Source organism: Coccomyxa subellipsoidea (assembly GCF_000258705.1).
Source record: "Coccomyxa subellipsoidea C-169, whole genome shotgun sequence".
NCBI classification, from domain to species: Eukaryota; Viridiplantae; Chlorophyta; class Trebouxiophyceae; family Coccomyxaceae; genus Coccomyxa; species Coccomyxa subellipsoidea.
Window position 1 is genome coordinate 1,628,432 of NW_005178041.1, and position 16,674 is coordinate 1,645,105.

The following is a 16,674-nucleotide window of genomic DNA, read 5'->3' on the forward strand; positions in this document are numbered from 1 at the left end:
GACCAGTATGCTGTCTCTTTCTAATTTGGGCGCATTATGTCGCACAAGCTTCAGCTCGTAACAAGTACAAAAATGCGCATGCACTGCAGGCAGGCCCTCGCACCCAAGTCAACAATTGCATGCAACCGCGACCGATGCCTTGGCTCAAGAGCGCCAATCATGCCCTCTGACCACCCCCCTCTCTGCAGTATACCGGTGCAGTACACCGAAAGTCTCCACACCACCCTCAAAACACACTCTACACGGGCATCATCTTTTTACAGTGGGACTGCTGCCCAGAGCTGCCCCGGGCGCGGCGCCTCGCCAGGCTGTCTGCCCCTGCTGTGCCGGCCACGCAGCGGCTTTGGCGCTGCCTGCCATGGGGCTGGAGCCCTCCGACCTGCTTGTGCCGCCTGCATCTGACGTGTTCTGCCGCGCCCCAAGCGCTGCCTTTGCATCCGGCCTGCAAGCACGCGGATCTTGTCAAAACGCACAGTAGCACTGAACATGTGAAGAAGTTTGTGAAAATCCAGAAAGTAGGAGCAGGGGTTACAAGCAAATGCAGTGTCTAGAGTGTAGCATGGGATGGGATTGCACCTGCTGGGCCAGCCGGCAGGGCTGTTGCCGGCGCTCTGCAGGAGGCCTGCACTGTTTCCGGCCCACACACGCTTTGCGCCGGTGGCAGTCACGGGCGTGGACGCAGTAGAGAAGCTGGGCGAGGTGGGCTTGCTGTCCGCGACCGGCGTTTGCGCAGCCGACCCCGCTGGCGACTGGCCGCCGGGGTTTCCGCGTCTGGAGGCTTTGCGCGTCTTGACAGCCCCCAGCTGCGGGAAATCACCCTCGTTGCTCAGCGCGAATGCTGCCGGCGGAGGCGTCTGCGGCTGCTTCGGCAGCGCTGGCTGAGCAGCCGGTTGAGATGCCTCCTGCGCCCCCTTCGGCCGGCCACCATCGGCCGAGGCATCCGCCCGTGAGCGCCCCTGCGCACCTGCTCCGGATGCAGAGCGGTGGGATGCTGGTGGAGAGCTCCCAGGATGCAAGGGACCCTTGGGGCTGCCAGCAGCTACGCATCTGCTGGCCGCTGACGGCGGCGACAGGGACTGGCCGGAGACAGGGGAGCGCTGCGGCCGGCTGAGCCCCAGGAGCGCACTCGAGTAAGGGCCCAGCTGCGCTTTGGTGGGCGTCGTCGGAGCCGGCCCCGGTTGATGCTGCGTCGATTCCGCCTGTTGCTGTTGCTGCTGCTGTAGGTGCTGCTGCGGTTGCTGCTCCGCGCCCCTCTGGCGACTGGGACCCTGCCGCACGGCATCTGCCAGCGTCCTGACTGGCTGCGGCTGACCCTGCGCCGCCGCATGCCCGTCCGGCTCTATGCACGTGGCGGACGAGGCCTCCACAGGCCTGTGGTGTCCAATGCTGGGCGTCCTGGGCTCCTGCGCTGAGCCTGAGCTGACCCGGCTGCTGCTCTGGGCTGCCTCCGGCTCCGGCTCGACCGGACCCTTTGCCCCGGAAGCCCTGTCTGAGATGTCTGCCGCCTCTGTCGGGGCACCAGCCCGCGCTTGCGCAGTCGTAACCCCGGTAGCAGGAGCCGCCGTGCTGACAGACAGGGGCGGAGTGAGCACTGTCGGCCGCGGCTGCTGGCCGAGGCCGGCCGGGCCCGCCGCTCTGGCGGCCTCGGCTGCGGCGTGCGCGCGAATGTGGCGCATGTCCAGGTTGTCAGCCGAATTGGACCTGGCAGGCGCTCGGGGCCTGTTGTTCGTGACCGCGTTGTCCTTCCTGGTACCTGCCGTCCCCCGTTGGTGCCGCGCGCCGTGCCCCTGGCCTGGCCTGTGCTGGTCGAGGCCAAGCTGCGAGCGTGACGTTCTGCGCGATGTACACAGCAATGGCAATCGCATAAGATTGACAAGATTCCAGTGGGCACTGTGTTGCCAAATATGTCCTCTTCAGATTATGACCACTGCTTCTTGATAATCACTATAAGGCCGCAGCCACAGGAACAAGGATTGGAAGGGCACACACCTGAGATGTGCCGGCTGATGCTGCTGTGGGTTGGGATGCCCTTCTTGGGGCTGCTGCTCCGCCACGGCCGGCGCGCTGTCCTGCGACGTGACAAAGGTGTGGCAGCGGCGAGCGACGGTGAGGTGCTGCGACAGCGTGAACAGGTCGCCCTCCAGCAGGTCCTTGGCCGGTGAGGCCTCGGCCGGGGCCGCGGCCGGTGCCGCTCCCTCGACCGCACTGCTCTGGGGAGCTGGCCTCTGGTACATGAGCCCTGCGCACAGCGCAACGGCCATCAATTTGTGGATTGCTCAAAACGAGGTTCAAAGCTTGAAGGCGCAAAGTTGCCCGGAGTGTGCTGGTGAATTCCCACCAGCTGAAGCGGGGAGGATGGGGGGCTGCTGCTGGTAGATGCGGCCGTTGGGCAGGCTGAGGGTGGGCCCAAAGGTGGGCACTGATGTGGGGTGGAAGCGCATGTGGAGGCTGCCGGGCTGCAAGGGGACCGGGTAGGCCATGCCGTGTAGCGCATACGCGTACATCGGCAGCAGCATCTGCTCCTGGCCCGTCAGCGGCATGCTGACCAGGCCATTACTCCTCAGAGGGCCCTCGTAGTGCCCCTGCACACATGCACTCTGCTCTTCACCCTTTATATTTATCATGACCGAGCCCTCTTCGTACCATAGCCCTGCTCTCACAAGCAGTAGTCTGCATCCATAGCCCAATTCTGTACGTGACAGCACATGCATACAAAGCCACCAACGCACAGGGAAATCAAGCACACCTGATGAGGGGTGCCATTGTCGCGCTTATGGTGGCCGCCGTGGCCTCCAGGATCGAGGCCGTTGGGGCCAGCACGGCCGCTGTTGGACCTGCGCAGCTCTGCGCCGCCTCCGTTGGCCAGCACGCTCTGGGGATGCCCCGTCCCCGACGGACCCCGCGCCCTCGCCTCACCCCCTGCAGGAACTGCAGCCCAACCACATCCGCCTTCAACACTGACGAGGGAAGGCCGTTTGGCACGGGCGCGATCTGCCAAGTAACAAACACCTAGAGGTTGCATTGCAGAAGGACTCACCTGGGAAGGGGCCTGGAGGCTCGCTGCTGGCGCTGATGTTGCTGGCGCTGCTGTGCGGCCGCTCCGGCAGGGGCCCGCTGAAGGCTCGCCCTGCACCGCCCAGGTCCACAGCTGCATTGACAACACATGTCCATATTTCACACACCGCTAGAGCTTGTCCCCTGCAGCTCTTTGCATCAGAAAGAAGTGCTCTTTCTACAATCAGAGTACTGCCTTTGTAGGCTTCCCAGTGTCACTGCAATAAGCATGCACCTCGCCATAGAAGAGGCTCAAAAAGATTTGCAAAAGGCTCTCACACCTCCGTTGCCGTTGCTGTCATGCATGTTGGCGGCTGCAGAGGCGGGCGCGTAGGCCATGAGGTAGGCGGGGTGGAAGGCGTGGGATTCGGCGGAGCGCGGCTGGCTGGGCACGGGCGACATTGCCGCAGGCACCATGAGCGGGCGGCAGAATGCGGGCACATGCGCCAGAAGGGCGTCCGGGTGCAGGCGGCCCAGCGAGGGCAACTGCGTGCGCTGCGCATTCCAGGTGTTGCGAAAGAAGCCGTCCACCGCCTCTGTCGCTTCCTGCCCCACCTGCTCACATCGGGTGCCTTTGAAAACTCTGCAAGGAATGCAGAAATGCTCCACAAGACAGCATGCCCTGTCGCTATCTTCCCCCGTCTTTCTGACAGTCTGACATGCGCCAAGTGAGGGACCAGTGGGACATGGGGGCGCATGCGGACCTTGTCAAAGATGGAGTCGAGCATGTGACAGCCGTGGGCAAGGGCCTTGCGGATGCGGGCCTTGCTGGCCTTGTTCACAGAGCGGCCCAGGTTGTTGGTGGGCAGCAGGGGGTCCATGATGTTCATGTTTTTGATTGTGAAGGCCTTCCCCGGCCCCTGCTGCACAGGGCTGTACATCTCCAGCATCGTCTTGAGCACATCCCCTCTCAGCAGCGCCCCCCCTTCCGCGCCAGCAACTGGCTCAACTGCGCACAGCCAGGACAAACTCTTCTTGCGCTATGGAAGCATTTGTATGCAGCAATAATCCTGTTCTGCCAAGCCCACCAGTCAAGGCAGTCTCCAATGTGACATAAACTTTTAGAGGAGGCAAAATTGCTCAGGATTCAAGGAGTGCATGAAAAGCACCTTGAGGGTCGGGAAAGGATGAGAGCGGGATGGGGCCTTGCAAACTCAGTGCGTGGCCGTCCCAGTCGAACTTGCTGAAGACAACCAGGAACTTGCGCAGGACCTGCCGGCAAAAGGTGGACACGTCGCTCAGTGTGTTTGCCTCAATGTAAAACAGCTACATGGAAAGCAAGATGGGTTTGATGCGGACCTTGAGAGGGGACTGCAGCTCATGGTGGTACATATTGAAGATGTACAGAACCATTGTCTCCAAGGCATATGTCGATAAGAGACCGTGGTGAGCTCCCAGCAGGCGGCTCTCGTAGTAGCACCAGGCCTTCACCTGAAGCAGCATGCTGTATTAGCGTAGTGCGCCTCAAAGGCAGCGGACAGTGGGTAATTTGAGGCTGACAGAAACGAACATGGGAATCCAAATGCAAGCTGCAGCGGGTAAACACACCAAGATGACGCTGCGTTTGAAGAGGTGCTGTTTTCCTATGTGCCTGTCGATAGACTCCAGGAATGCAACAGTGCATAGGCCGCCCAACGTGTCAAAAGAGATGTCCACCACAATATTGTCCACAAGGCATTTCAAAAGCTTCACCTGGAACAAACAACAGCAAGCTATCAGAAGCCTATGAAAACTTGGGAAGCTTTGCAATCCACAGACAAGCTTTCACGCTCCCTATGCAAAGCTTCTGGACTGCCTGCTGACTGAGACGTGCCAGACCTCTGCATTGATGATCTGGACATCCTTGACTCTGTGAGGGTTGAGAGCATTGCGTCCCTCTGCCTCAAGCAAAGCACTCAGCTCATAAGTCCAGACGTCACGCAGTCGTGGCCCCTTTCCTTGGAACACCGCCAGGTCGATGTCCCCATCCGGCAGATAAGTTTTCAATGGTACAGAACCAAACATGTATGCTTCCACCTGTAACATGGTTATTGATCAAAATCTGACATTGGAGACTTGCGAGAAGACCTCTGTAGGAAAGGCAATGCATGCGAACACACCTGTTGTGCTGGAAGGAAACATCTTTTTATCAAGTCTTTAACGTAATTTCCCACTTCCTTTCTTCTCCTGTCCGAGAGATGATTAGGCTTAATTCTCTGAACCAATTCTTCCACTCGTTCCTCAAGGGAAACCAAGTTCTGGGGAGCCTCTGCCTTCAGACTTGCAGAACGGCGTGGCGCCTGCATGCCCTAGGAACAGACTCCTCTTATCGAGTCTGATAAATTCCGTACGACTCTTCGTCACTCATGAGCGTGAGTACTGAATACTGGACAGAGGCATGCAGCAATCAGGCCAGATGGCTTCCTAGGGTCCAGGACCTCCTTCCCTTGAAATATGAATTTCAAACCCTAGGCCTTCAGCTATCTCGAGAGAGAAGGCAATTCAGATCAATCTTGGCCCTGGAGGTAATATTAATAACATAAATATTATGCAGCAATGTAGGAGTTGACTTTACCTTCTTTCTGCTTGCATGCCAATCACTTGTGCCAGACAAACATCTCCACCTAGACTCGAGCTTTCCTTTGGATCCAATATATTCATCCTCGTCTACGCGTCACTCAACGTGTCAGAATGCAGTCTAGATTGAAATCTGCGGCTAAGCTGTCTAGCACGCTGTCAGGTCTGAAATTTGATAAATTTGCAGAAGGTCATGCCTCCCCTGAGTTCCTCAACAGCATTTGATCTATCTCCTTCTTGCAGGGTGTTCCGCATCATGGTCATCACTATTGATACAGACGACTCAGAGAAGCTTGCACAATGACTATAGAGGCACCACTGTTCTCTCAGTTCGTAAGGGTGACCAGGTGAGGCATCTTGGGCTATGCGATGTTCCTGGAAGGACACTGGGCCCTTCTTTTATATTTACTAACTGGCTGGCTGCAGGTAATCATCATGGCAGATGGACAGGTGACGAGAAATTCAGAGATCATCAAGCCCAATGTGAGGAAGGTCCGCAGCATGTTTGATGGCAAAGTGATTGGCGGGTTTGCAGGTAAGTGGCTGACCAGATTGGCGGGAAGCTGCGTAAGAGAATCTTCAAAGGTTTTTGGATGTGAAGAGGCACACTCTGACATGAACATATATTCTGCAGGTGCAACAGCTGATGCATTCACCTTGTTTGAGCGTCTAGAGACTCAACTGGAGACAAATTCTGGTGATTATCTGGCCTAGCTCTAGGCCACAACGTTGATGAATGGCAGGCATGTACTCTGATACATCCAAATGCTGAAATTCTGTGAGGATCATCAGGCCTTCCCAATGTTTTGCAGGCCAGCTCAAACGCGCTGCTGTGGAGCTCGCAAAACTATGGCGGCTCGACAAGTATCTTCGCAAGCTTGACGTACGGACCCCTTGAATTTGGTGGGCTGCTTATTGGTGTGGAAGAACTCTTCCTTGGCTCTCATTATCAAGATGCCTGCTGCCATGTGCCAGGCAACGATGATTGTAGCGGATGCGAAGGAGTCCCTCACAATCACAGGAAATGGGGATGTTGTGGAGCCACACGATGGGGTCATAGGTGCGCAGCACAGCAACATGCATTTTGTCATGCTGCTCAACAAAGCATGTGCACTTGATGCTGGCCATATTTGAGACTCTCATGCGTTTGCTGGACATGCAAGCTCTTCAGACCGTTTGTTGTCATACAGCCATTGGCTCTGGTGGACCATATGCCCTGGCTGCAGCTCGAGCACTGATTGACCTTCCTGACTACGATGCAAAGGCGATAGGTAACAAATCACTGGGCAACCCACTGTGGTGTGACACATCTGAGCATATGGAGGACTGCAGAACATTACATATGGTGGACGGACCCTATCAATCTGACCCCATTGCTCTCTACAATTCACTGAGAGCTCTCTCTTGTCTGCGTGCAGCTGATAAGGCGATGAACATTGCGGCAGACACATGCATTTACACCAATCACAATTTCACCTTTTTGACGCTGAAGGCCGACAGCCCCAGCTCTTGACCAGTCACAGCCAGCAACGCATTGTGCAAAGACTCGGCAGTTCCGCAGTATGCCTGGTGAGGGAGAGCGACTGTTGTTGGGATGCCCATATCTGATGTCTAGATCATCAACAATTTGATATTGTACTTCAATATTCGGCACTTGTTGAGCATTGCAGCTATCATCGAGCTCTGGTCTGCTCATGTGCCCGCAATGCTTGTCTTCTCAAATACTGGAGTGCAGCTCCTGTACTGTTATCACCTAGCAAATGCTCGTGATCTTGTCTGTTAGCATCATTTTGACCCAGTAATATTCTGCACCACAGCCAAGCTGTATGTTGGTCCTGCACACACAGTAAAATAAGATTTTAAAGATATACTTTGCCATGATTGTGCTAGCAGCACAGCCGCAGAGTGCACCTCATGCGCGTAATGCCGTGTGTTGACATGTGACGCACATGCTGCTTTAGTAAATTAGTTTTTCCAGGCCAGTCTGCCAAGTTTTAGGAAACCTCATTGCAGCGGTAGGGGATGGCAGACGCACTCGTGAATATGATAATTTCGTGTATCTGAGACCGCACTCTCAAGAACTGCAGGGAATCCTACATATGCATTACATGCACGCGTTTGAGTCAATGCTGCTTCTCAAGTTTCCCTGGTATCCGCCCCAGGAAATTAGGTGATGATCATGATATTTATGTTGATTATGGTGTGTCTTAACAAAGCTTAGATGAGCGTATATACCTCGGGGTCCAAATCTCTGACAAACTTCTGGCCGAGATAAGAAATGTCAGGAAGAAGCCCTGCATACTTCTTTGCAGGTTCTGGCTGCAAATGCACACATGGGGTTGGATCAGTTTTCTGATGGCACAGATCATGATCAGGTGATAAGAATCAAAATGCACTTGGCAAGGATTAAAGCAGCAAAATTGAGCTGGACTACCTCGAAGCTTGTTTTCAGAATGGCTCCTTCATTATTGAAAACAATATATCCGACGACACCCTGCATTGTAGAGTAAAATATCCAGGCTTATGCCCGTCCTATGCTCGAACCAAATGTGATGCTCAACGTTTAAATAAAGAACTGCTACTCACCTTTCGTTGCAGGACGGTCTGCAGAGCTGTATCAATACCCACCTAGCATAAAATGAGTTATGTCAAGGCCATTGGCGTGTTTATTCTTTGATCTGTAAGTGCTTGCGAGAGAATCCCGTTCGTGCGGTTACTTACCGTTGGAGAAGGTAGTTCCACCATCTTAGCTGACGCCAGGAAAGAGCTTCAGATTGAGCTGATATTTACAAGATCCAATGAAACCGGCATTTGTTGCGATGTACCTCGTCATCGCAGAGGTAACGCTCCTAAAAATTTCCCCTTCGAGTTTTTTTGAGCTTGTGAGATTTTGTCCTTATGACATGCATTGTCGCCGAAATGAGGAAGATCTTGCATTTACTTCATGCCTCTGTCTTCTCCTGTCCAGCTTTCCTCTTGAGGAATGGTTTCTTTTCACCCAGCTTCTTAAGTCCACCTTGGTCAGGTCCCTGCTGCTAATAATAAAGACATGACATCCCCCCATCAGAAATTGCTACTTTGCAGCTTAGGAGTCTCTCATGCAGATACAATCAATACATCCGATGAATCTGAATTGAGGCATTTGATTGTCTGGCTTGAGCATAAGGCGGTATGGGCCCATATCTTCTTGAAATGTCTGCTACTAAAAGGCCAAGCGAACTGTGGCTAACGTTTGTTGAGTTGCACAGATCAGACAGTACCGTCCAGAAGATCGTGGTTCAATTTCCGACACGAAATCAGAGAGGTGGCCGGTAGCTTTTGTGAAGGTGGGTTAGCAGCTACATCTAGCTACCTTCATAATGCTCTGGCTTTTTGTCAAAGTGTGTCTCCGTTTATCGAAAGGGCATACTGACATGGCAAATCTCTTTTGCAGTATTTAAACGACCTGGAATGCCCGGTGGAGCATACTAGTACTGACGCAGCTCTGCAGAGCCATGCTGTCGTTGATTGGCTGCTGCGCTACGCTGTGGACCTGATGCATGGTGACAGAGGTACATCTGAATGCAAGATTCAACATCACTATCTTTTATGTCACCATACATCACTGAAATTGCCACGTGCAAACGCAGCAAAAGAGCTCGGGCCATTAAGCTTGAGCGCCAGCAGACAGTGTCTTGTGGAAGAGTTGGACAAGCAGCCTGCAGAGGATGTCATCTTCTTGGATGGTGCGACACATGCATACCCCCCCTGCATGCCTCTTGAGTAGCTGAGAACATGCGGTCCTTCTTGTTGCAGTTTGCCAAGCATCTAAGTCCTTCCAGCAAATGTGGGTTGCAGTTGGACAGCCAGAGGTGAAGGCAGCAATGCAGGTCCTGCTCAAGCATTTGGGCCTGGAAAACTCAGAAGGTAGTCTGGCACAGAAACTCGCATCAGCCAAGCAGATTCTTGCCCAAACCATCATCCCAGCGGTGAGGGACATTGAGCTGCGAAAGGGCCCCGGCAGCCCAGCCTTCCTGGACATGAGCAGTTATCCGCTTGGCTTTTCAATGGGAGGTATACGCACTACTATTCCTAGGCTCACATGTCGGAATAGTTTCCTGCCAATATAAACGGCTGCGTTGTCAAATCTGTGCCTTTGCTTTCCTTTGCATCACACTAGATAGCATAAAGTTGTTGCCGTCTGCAGATGAGAAGACCGATTTAGCTGCAAAGATCCTACGCATGCTGTACATCAAAGATCTGCGTGCACTGCAGACGCAGATTGATGACATGATCGTGCAGATCCAGGTATGCCTCCTGGCACCATTGAGATCATAGTTGAGCCTTGCATGCTTGAGACTTGCATGTCACCGAGTACCAAGGCATAAGCTTTGTGTCTTTTTGCAGGAATTCACAGCCAATCCCCGCATTGTTGCCAGCCTCGGAGTTGTTGGTCGATGATGTGAAGGGATCTGTTGTGCATCATCTTTGTACCAAGAGTGCCTTCCGCTGGGGATTGGAAGTTTTCCTGAGAGTGGCTATACACTTAATTAACTGCTTTTGCTCTAGCCTTGGGTCTCAGGGCCCTGAGGGCTGCCCTCATTTGAATTAAAAGCTAGGTTTTCCCTGCGCAGCATTGTATCAGTGCAGTAATACTGCAGCGCTTCAATGTGAATAGGTGTTGCATGTCTCTTGGACATGAGTGATGGGCGCTTGTAGGCAGACAAGTGCGACAAACAACTGTGTCATATAGGCATCTTCTCTGGTTGACTTCATCATTAGATCAATGCAATCCTGCAATGTCTTCAGGCGCATGGTTACATGCTCATGCTTCTGTGTACGTGTATAGAACTACCTATGGAAATACAATCTCCTCTCAAAACAAAATGCTTCATTCACGTGTGAGCATTTCATCAGCATGCATGCGGAAACTCTGCCCTGTACAGGTGTCTTATAAGACACCAAAGCTCCCTTGACAAACTTCAAGCATGCCAAGCACAGATCAATTCCTGCCACGTACCCCTCAATCCTCTTCATCTGAGTCCCCAAAGATGTTGCTAATTCGCGCGCGCTTTGCTCCCTGCTCCTCAGCATCGTCATCCACTTCATCCTGTTTCAAAGCAGCACAGAAGTTCACACATCTTGCTGTGGGAGCTACTTTCTACTCACCGGAGACAGTACCTGGTAAATTGGCAGTGTAACAGCAGCCAGGTTCTCAAAACGTCAATCAAGTGGTCGGTCATTTCGTAAGACAGATGATTGGATCAATTGCTGCTGGAAACACACCTGGAAGCCTGGCACAGCCTCGTCCAAGTCATCATCCTCCAGCCCATCGGCCTGCTGCTCTTCACTGCCCTCCGCCCTTTGCCGCTTCAGCAGGCGCCCTCTGCCGCCAGGGCTCTGCATCTCGGCTGCCTCACCACTCCCATTTGCAGCCGCCCTGCCTGCATCCCTGCCTTCACCCTCCCCAGCATCAGGCTCAGCTTTGTCTCCGGCTGCGTCCTCTCCTTCCTCCTGGTACTCCTCCTCATCACTGCTCTCCAGCCCTGCATGCAGATGGTCACATCGATCACGTGTAAGTGTCTGTTGAAGAAAGTCTTATTCCTTTCATAAAAAAAGAGCGCGTATTACGGCATGCCGCAGAGAAGCAATGAAGCTGCTGATGCATGGCACACTGACCAGATATCATGCAAGATGAACACCTCAACTGCTGCCATGATGTCTCACTCCACTGTTGCTCTGTGAAACATCTGAGTGGCTCATTGCACAGTGAGGCCATTGGAAGTTCTGGGGGAGAAGTGGGGCATGGAGCCCCAGGAAGGGGCCGCACCGGTGCCGGCGAGGCGCGAGTCCTGCCCCTGGGGCACCTGGTAGTCCTCCTCGTCCTCGTTCTCCAGGTAGAACTGGGCCTCCTCTGCGGCCGCCTTGCTCTTCTTCCTCCTCTTGTCCGCCTTGCCCGCATCGCCCTGCTCCGCTGCCTGCACGCGCACCCCACCTGTCGCGCTGCTGCGCCGTTCCGGACCAGCAAATACCTTGCATTCACGCAGCCAAAAATTCCATGCATGAGGGCCAACATAGGCCTAGCGCATGCAGTGAGGGTTGGCATAAATGATTGCCGTGCCTGCTGCAGAGCGTGGGTCTCGGCCCAGCCGGCGCGCATGCGATCGAGATTGGCGGCGGATTCGCGCGCCCTGCGGTTGTCCTCGGCCTCGCGGCGTTCGTCCTCGATGCGCGTGCGCTCAGCCGCCACCTCCCGCTGCCGCTTCGCCGCCTCGAGCCGCAGCCGACTCTCCTCCCGCTTCGCCACTTGCACCGCCGCCTCCGCCCTCGCCTGCAGCGCCGAGAGCCACAATGGACTTCGAACAGTTCACTCCCATCCCCCACATGCTGTCCACATCCCAGCATGCAAGCTAGCACACTGGGTATGCAGGTGCAAACTGTTACATGCCGGCTGAAGACTAGACACCGGAAGAAATACGCGTCAGGGTGCAGTCGGTACGGCAGGAGCGGTGGGGACTGGCACCTGTTGCTGGTAGGCCACCGCCTTGCCGTGGGTCTGGACGCAAAAGTCGATGTGCTCGCGGAGCTTCTTGGGGTCGATGCCCGTCTTGTGGTGGCCCAGGTTGTTCAGCTGCTCGAAGAAGCGGTGCGCCTGCAGCAGGTCCATTACTGCAGCATCAAACTCGTCCAGCTTGCTGAGGTCCCCCTCCACGCGAGTCTCCTTCAGGAGGCACACTGCGTAGTTCTGCGCCCACACACATCAACCCAGCATCAATCACAGAGCAAAACCCTGACATGAACGATGCACTTACAGAGAATTGATACTATTAACCCCTTAATATTTCTGAGATATGTCAAGCAACCCCTGTACTGTTTCTCTCCACCCTTCTCGGTCCCTGTAAATGTTTCCAGAATTGTGATCATGATCTACAGCTTGAGGTGATGAGAACTACTGCACTCCATCAACTCATCCGGAGTAATTATGGCCTGCGTGGATGATGGGATTGTCATGCAAGACTATGCAGGAAGCCTGGGAGGGCACCTGCATGGTGAGAGCGATGTTGAAGAGCAGGCGGTGGTCGCTGGGGGCCACATGCACCGCCTTCAACAGCACCGTCCGTGCGATTTTCAGCTCGGTGGCATCATAGTACGCGCGAGCCAGATACAGCTGCAGCGTCGCGTGGCTGCCATGGAAGTACTTTCGTAACACAGAATTGTACACCTGGCAGGAACACACAGGTTTTTCTCAGTATTTACACAATTTTTCTGGCATCATGCATGCATGTTCCCATGCGATTCTCTCTGGTACATGCTCCCGGCGATGGAGGCAGTGAAAGTTGTATAGGGCAGCATAAAGCACCTGTATGGCCAGCTTAGGCTTGCCCAGTGCCAGGAAGAGGTTGCCCATGTTAATGGGCGCGTCCGGCATCCGCAGGAATCCCTCGGAAGCAGCTACTGCCTCTTGCACCTGTCCACCAGTAGGAACGGCTGAGAAGGTTGACCATCGTTCGAGCTTCTTCACATTACCACCAAACATAAAAAGGACAATCACAGTATGAGGAATATCACAGTGAGAATTTTCGCACCTGTGTGAGGATGTTGTGGGCCAGCTCAATGTCGCCCTGCTCTGCTAGAACGGCAGCAATACCATTGGCGGCATACACGTTTGCATGGTTCCTTTCAAGCACGTGCTTGAAGAAGCTCATCGCTCTCCCATACAGCTTCTGTGCCTTCTCAAGATCTTCTCCCTGCGTGACACAGGACAAAATATCCTGCCTCCTGGCTGCCCTCTACCAGGTGAGACTGGGCGGTTCAGAGCCTTCAAGCAAGGGCAACATTCCGCTGCAGGCAACCTCCATTGCTGCCATGCATGGAGGGAACACGTCAATCACCTTGAGTCTCCGATGCGAGGGAGCTGAGGCAAAGTTGAGGCAGGCGAGGCCCAGCCAGCCATAGGCGTCGTTCTTGGCGGATGGCTCCTTGATCAGCGCCTGGAACGCATCCTCAGCCCTCTTGAAATCTCTGGCTTCCAAGTGCAACCAACCTGACCACCACCAGACCACATCCCTCAGCCAACACTCCACCAGATTGTCCACGGCCCAAAGAAGACACCATGACGGCATTGCACACGAGAAGATCATTCTCAGCAAAGAGAATCCGCAATGTCTCGCACCTTGCATGGCCAGGGCGTCGGGCAGGCCGGGCTTGGCTTCCAGGGCCTTCTGCGTCAACTTCAGCGCGCCAGCGAGGTCCCCCCGGTGCTTGGCGATGCAGGCCAGGCGCAGGTGGCAGTCGGTGTAGGCAGGGAACGCGTCCAGCATGGCGCGGTAGCTGCGCGCAGCAGCCTGCGTGTCGCCCGCGGCCTCCTGCACGCGCGCCTGGTTGAATCCCAGCGTCACGTTTGCGCTCGCCGGCAGCGCCCCGCTCGTGTCCTCTTTGGCCGCCTGCGTGTGAAACCACCACCTCCTCAACAAGAGCACTTTTAATTACTTATTTACTTAAGGACCCAGCATGCTTGGGAAACAGTGGTGCCAACACAGTACGGAGTGGCGGCCGCCTGCATGGTGAACTTGGGGTAACGAGGACTGAACCAATGTCGGAGTGTCACACAGGAGGAGGGAGTGAGTGGGTGCTTGCCTGCAGTGCCTTCTGCATGAGGTCCAGGGCTGCAGTCGCTTCCCCGCCGCGCATATGCAGCACGGCAGCGTTGTTCAGCAGCTTGGCTGGCAGCGGATCTAGCCTGCTGGCTGCCTCCTCCTCCGCCTTGTCATCGTCCTGCAGATGTGTATAATCTGTAAGAGGGGCTTGTCACAGGACAAGGTCCTATATCAGCCAAACTTGCTCAGGTGGGAAGGACATTGGTGTGGCAGGTGCCACCTGGTCAAGCACAAACCTCAAGGTCATGGGCTTGGCCGCCGTTTTCGAGCGAGGTGGCCCTGTTGCGTGCTCGGATTGCCCTTGCTCGTTGCAGGGCGCGCAGCCTGGCTTCCCTGTCCTTCTGTGCTGCCTCTCTGTACAGCTGCAGGCTGCGCTTGTACGCTCTCAGAGAACCTGTACACCAAGCACAGTATTCTTGAGAACCCTTCTAATTCAAATATGCCAACGCTCCACATGCATATGTACCATGCCCTCTGAATGTCATATCATCTTCACAAGCTCCTCACTAACCATAAGAAAAGCAGCCTGATCAGCCAAGGATGGATTGGGTACAGAGGCAAGGGCGGACCAGGTGGGTCGATGGGTGCCAGCAGTTCGCCGAGCATCTCCCACACGGAGCCGGAGGTTGAGTTGGCCTCGGTAGCGTCCCGGAAGTGGTCTATGGCGGCCTGGCCCTTGCGCTCGGCCTGCGGGTAGAGCTGGCCCACCATGTGCAGCGCGTCCGGCCAGCCCGGCACCAGCGCCAGAGCGCTCTCCAGCAGGCTGATCGCATTGGTCTGCTCGCGCTGCCGCACCATGATTTGCGCCAGACCGTACAGGGGCAGCGGCAGCTTCGGGTCGAGCTTTGACGCCTGCAGTGCCACTCCACCTCTTCAGACGGCAGCCCTCCATGCATCCCCACAACAATGAAGACTGCGCTCGCAATGCCATTTGCAGCTTGACCGAGGCCAGACATTCTCCTTCCGCCGTGGCCAGAGGCGGCAACAGGGCACACCAAATTTATTGTATGGCAGAATGAGTCTGGAATGGGAGGAAAGGCTGTAGACCTGCTGGTAGGAGCGGTACGCGAGGTTGTAGTTGCCCTCTGCATGGTGCGCCCTGGCCTGCAGCGTGAGCGCGAGAGCACGAGCGCCCGCGGACTCGGACGCCGCATGCGCGGCCGTTGCCAGCTCCCGGGCGCGCTGCCAGTCGCCGCGCTGGATGCAGAAGCGCGCCAGCAGTGACAGCACCCCCGGCTGCCCCGGGTCCGCATCGTACGCGCGGCACAGCAGATCCAACCCCTCCCGAAACCCCCTGGACAGGATTAATCCATCGCAGTCATAACAGATTTGTTGCCTAAGAATGTCACAGGAGAACGACCTGTTCGAGGGTTCCTTTGCCGCCCCCTAAAAGACTCCCATGCCAAGGTCACCCACTGACTTGTATCCTTCCAATGTTGCTTCTTCACTCGATCGGCTGCATATGCTTCCATTCGATCTGAACCTTCAAGGAAAAGCAGGTTCTCACTTCTCGGTGTCCCTGGAATTAAAGGCGATGACGGCGAGGCCGAGGAGCGCCTCGCCGCAGCTGGGCAGCAGGTCCAGCGTGCGCTCGTAGGCGGCCTTGGCCAGCTTACACTGGCCCAGCCTGAACAGGCACGCAGCCAGCCCCAGCCGCACCTCAGGCGGTGCCCCCGGGTGTTCCTTGAGGGCCCTGCGGTACAGACCAAGCGCCGGGCTGTACTGGCCCTGCTGGAAGTGCACGTTCGCCAGCGCCAGCGTGCCGGCTATGTTTACCCGGCCGTTGCACTGAGCCGCCGCTGCGCTTGTAAAATGGACCTTTGCCGACTGCATGTCGCCCTGCACGCAACATGTATTCCTCTTTGGGGCACGAGATAATGATGGGTCTCCTTGAGGTCGACAGGAAGCGCCAGAGTGCATTGCAAAGAGGACAGGGTCAACCGCAGGGAGCGCACTCGAGCCATTTCCAGCTGCCCAAGGCCCAAGAATGGAAGCTGGTCATCGTAATCAATCTGGCGAGCCGTCCCCAGGAGCTGGGCAGCCTTTGCAAAGTGATCGGCGCGGGCATTCCTGTCCCGCTGCGTGCGGCCCTCTGCTGTGTAGTATGCAGCAAGTGCGCAGAATATCTGTAATCGCTCAAACTTGGCACCTTGGAAGTAGTCTGCGACCTCCTTACTGGTACCTTCGTTTAAGATATAGAGGTACTGCTTCATCATGCCCTGCATGCACCAAGCTGCGGTCAGCTTTGTGTCCACTGTGACAGCTGATACAGAGGCCAGCCAGAAGGACGAAGCCCAGACCTGTGCAAGGTACGCCTTGGCAAAGTCGATCCATAGGGATAGAGGTGCCTCCTCTGCTCTCAACACATCCAAAAGATCTTCCACTTCGTCGGGCAGATCATCCACAGGCACAGCCACGGTTTCGTCAG

General features: G+C 55.4%; 4 protein-coding genes across 4 annotated transcripts; 2 read left to right on the top strand and 2 right to left on the bottom strand.

Moving 5' to 3' along the window:
• Positions 1–257: 257 nt before the first annotated feature.
• Positions 258–5,079, bottom strand: COCSUDRAFT_39611 (hypothetical protein; the record flags this gene model as incomplete). Its single annotated transcript, XM_005651030.1, has 11 exons — positions 258–1,833; positions 1,990–2,239; positions 2,339–2,582; positions 2,747–2,928; positions 3,038–3,148; positions 3,336–3,609; positions 3,759–4,003; positions 4,164–4,266; positions 4,354–4,485; positions 4,603–4,746; positions 4,873–5,079. 11 exons carry the CDS (start codon positions 5,077–5,079, stop codon positions 258–260), a joined length of 3,468 nt encoding a protein of 1,155 aa, XP_005651087.1.
• Positions 5,080–5,566: 487 nt separating this feature from the next.
• Positions 5,567–7,487, top strand: COCSUDRAFT_52375 (HslV component of HslUV peptidase). Its single transcript, XM_005651031.1, has 8 exons — positions 5,567–5,773; positions 5,854–5,957; positions 6,037–6,145; positions 6,245–6,307; positions 6,423–6,493; positions 6,586–6,670; positions 6,801–6,881; positions 7,029–7,487. The coding sequence occupies exons 1-8, from the start codon at positions 5,725–5,727 to the stop codon at positions 7,121–7,123; spliced, it is 657 nt and encodes a 218-aa protein (XP_005651088.1). The 5' UTR covers positions 5,567–5,724; the 3' UTR covers positions 7,124–7,487.
• Positions 7,488–9,473: 1,986 nt separating this feature from the next.
• Positions 9,474–10,050, top strand: COCSUDRAFT_59071 (hypothetical protein; the record flags this gene model as incomplete). The annotated part of the gene is made up of 3 exons (XM_005651032.1): positions 9,474–9,663; positions 9,797–9,897; positions 9,997–10,050. 3 exons carry the CDS (start codon positions 9,474–9,476, stop codon positions 10,048–10,050), a joined length of 345 nt encoding a protein of 114 aa, XP_005651089.1.
• Positions 10,051–12,070: 2,020 nt separating this feature from the next.
• Positions 12,071–16,459, bottom strand: COCSUDRAFT_12423 (TPR-like protein; the record flags this gene model as incomplete). Its single annotated transcript, XM_005651033.1, has 12 exons — positions 12,071–12,334; positions 12,632–12,811; positions 12,950–13,057; positions 13,176–13,322; positions 13,473–13,633; positions 13,763–13,952; positions 14,200–14,332; positions 14,800–14,921; positions 14,985–15,098; positions 15,294–15,540; positions 15,754–16,085; positions 16,202–16,459. The coding sequence occupies 12 exons, from the start codon at positions 16,457–16,459 to the stop codon at positions 12,071–12,073; spliced, it is 2,256 nt and encodes a 751-aa protein (XP_005651090.1).
• Positions 16,460–16,674: the final 215 nt, after the last annotated feature.

Excerpts from the sequence above, each read along its gene's own strand:
- COCSUDRAFT_52375 (XM_005651031.1), top strand. The coding sequence starts at position 5,725 with ATGCAGTCTAGATTGAAATCTGCGGCTAAGCTGTCTAGCACGCTGTCA. Across the intron at positions 5,958-6,036 it reads CAGTTCGTAAGGGTGACCAG|GTAATCATCATGGCAGATGG; the intron begins GTGAGGCATCTT and ends GGCTGGCTGCAG. Across the intron at positions 6,671-6,800 it reads GCCACACGATGGGGTCATAG|CCATTGGCTCTGGTGGACCA; the intron begins GTGCGCAGCACA and ends GTTGTCATACAG.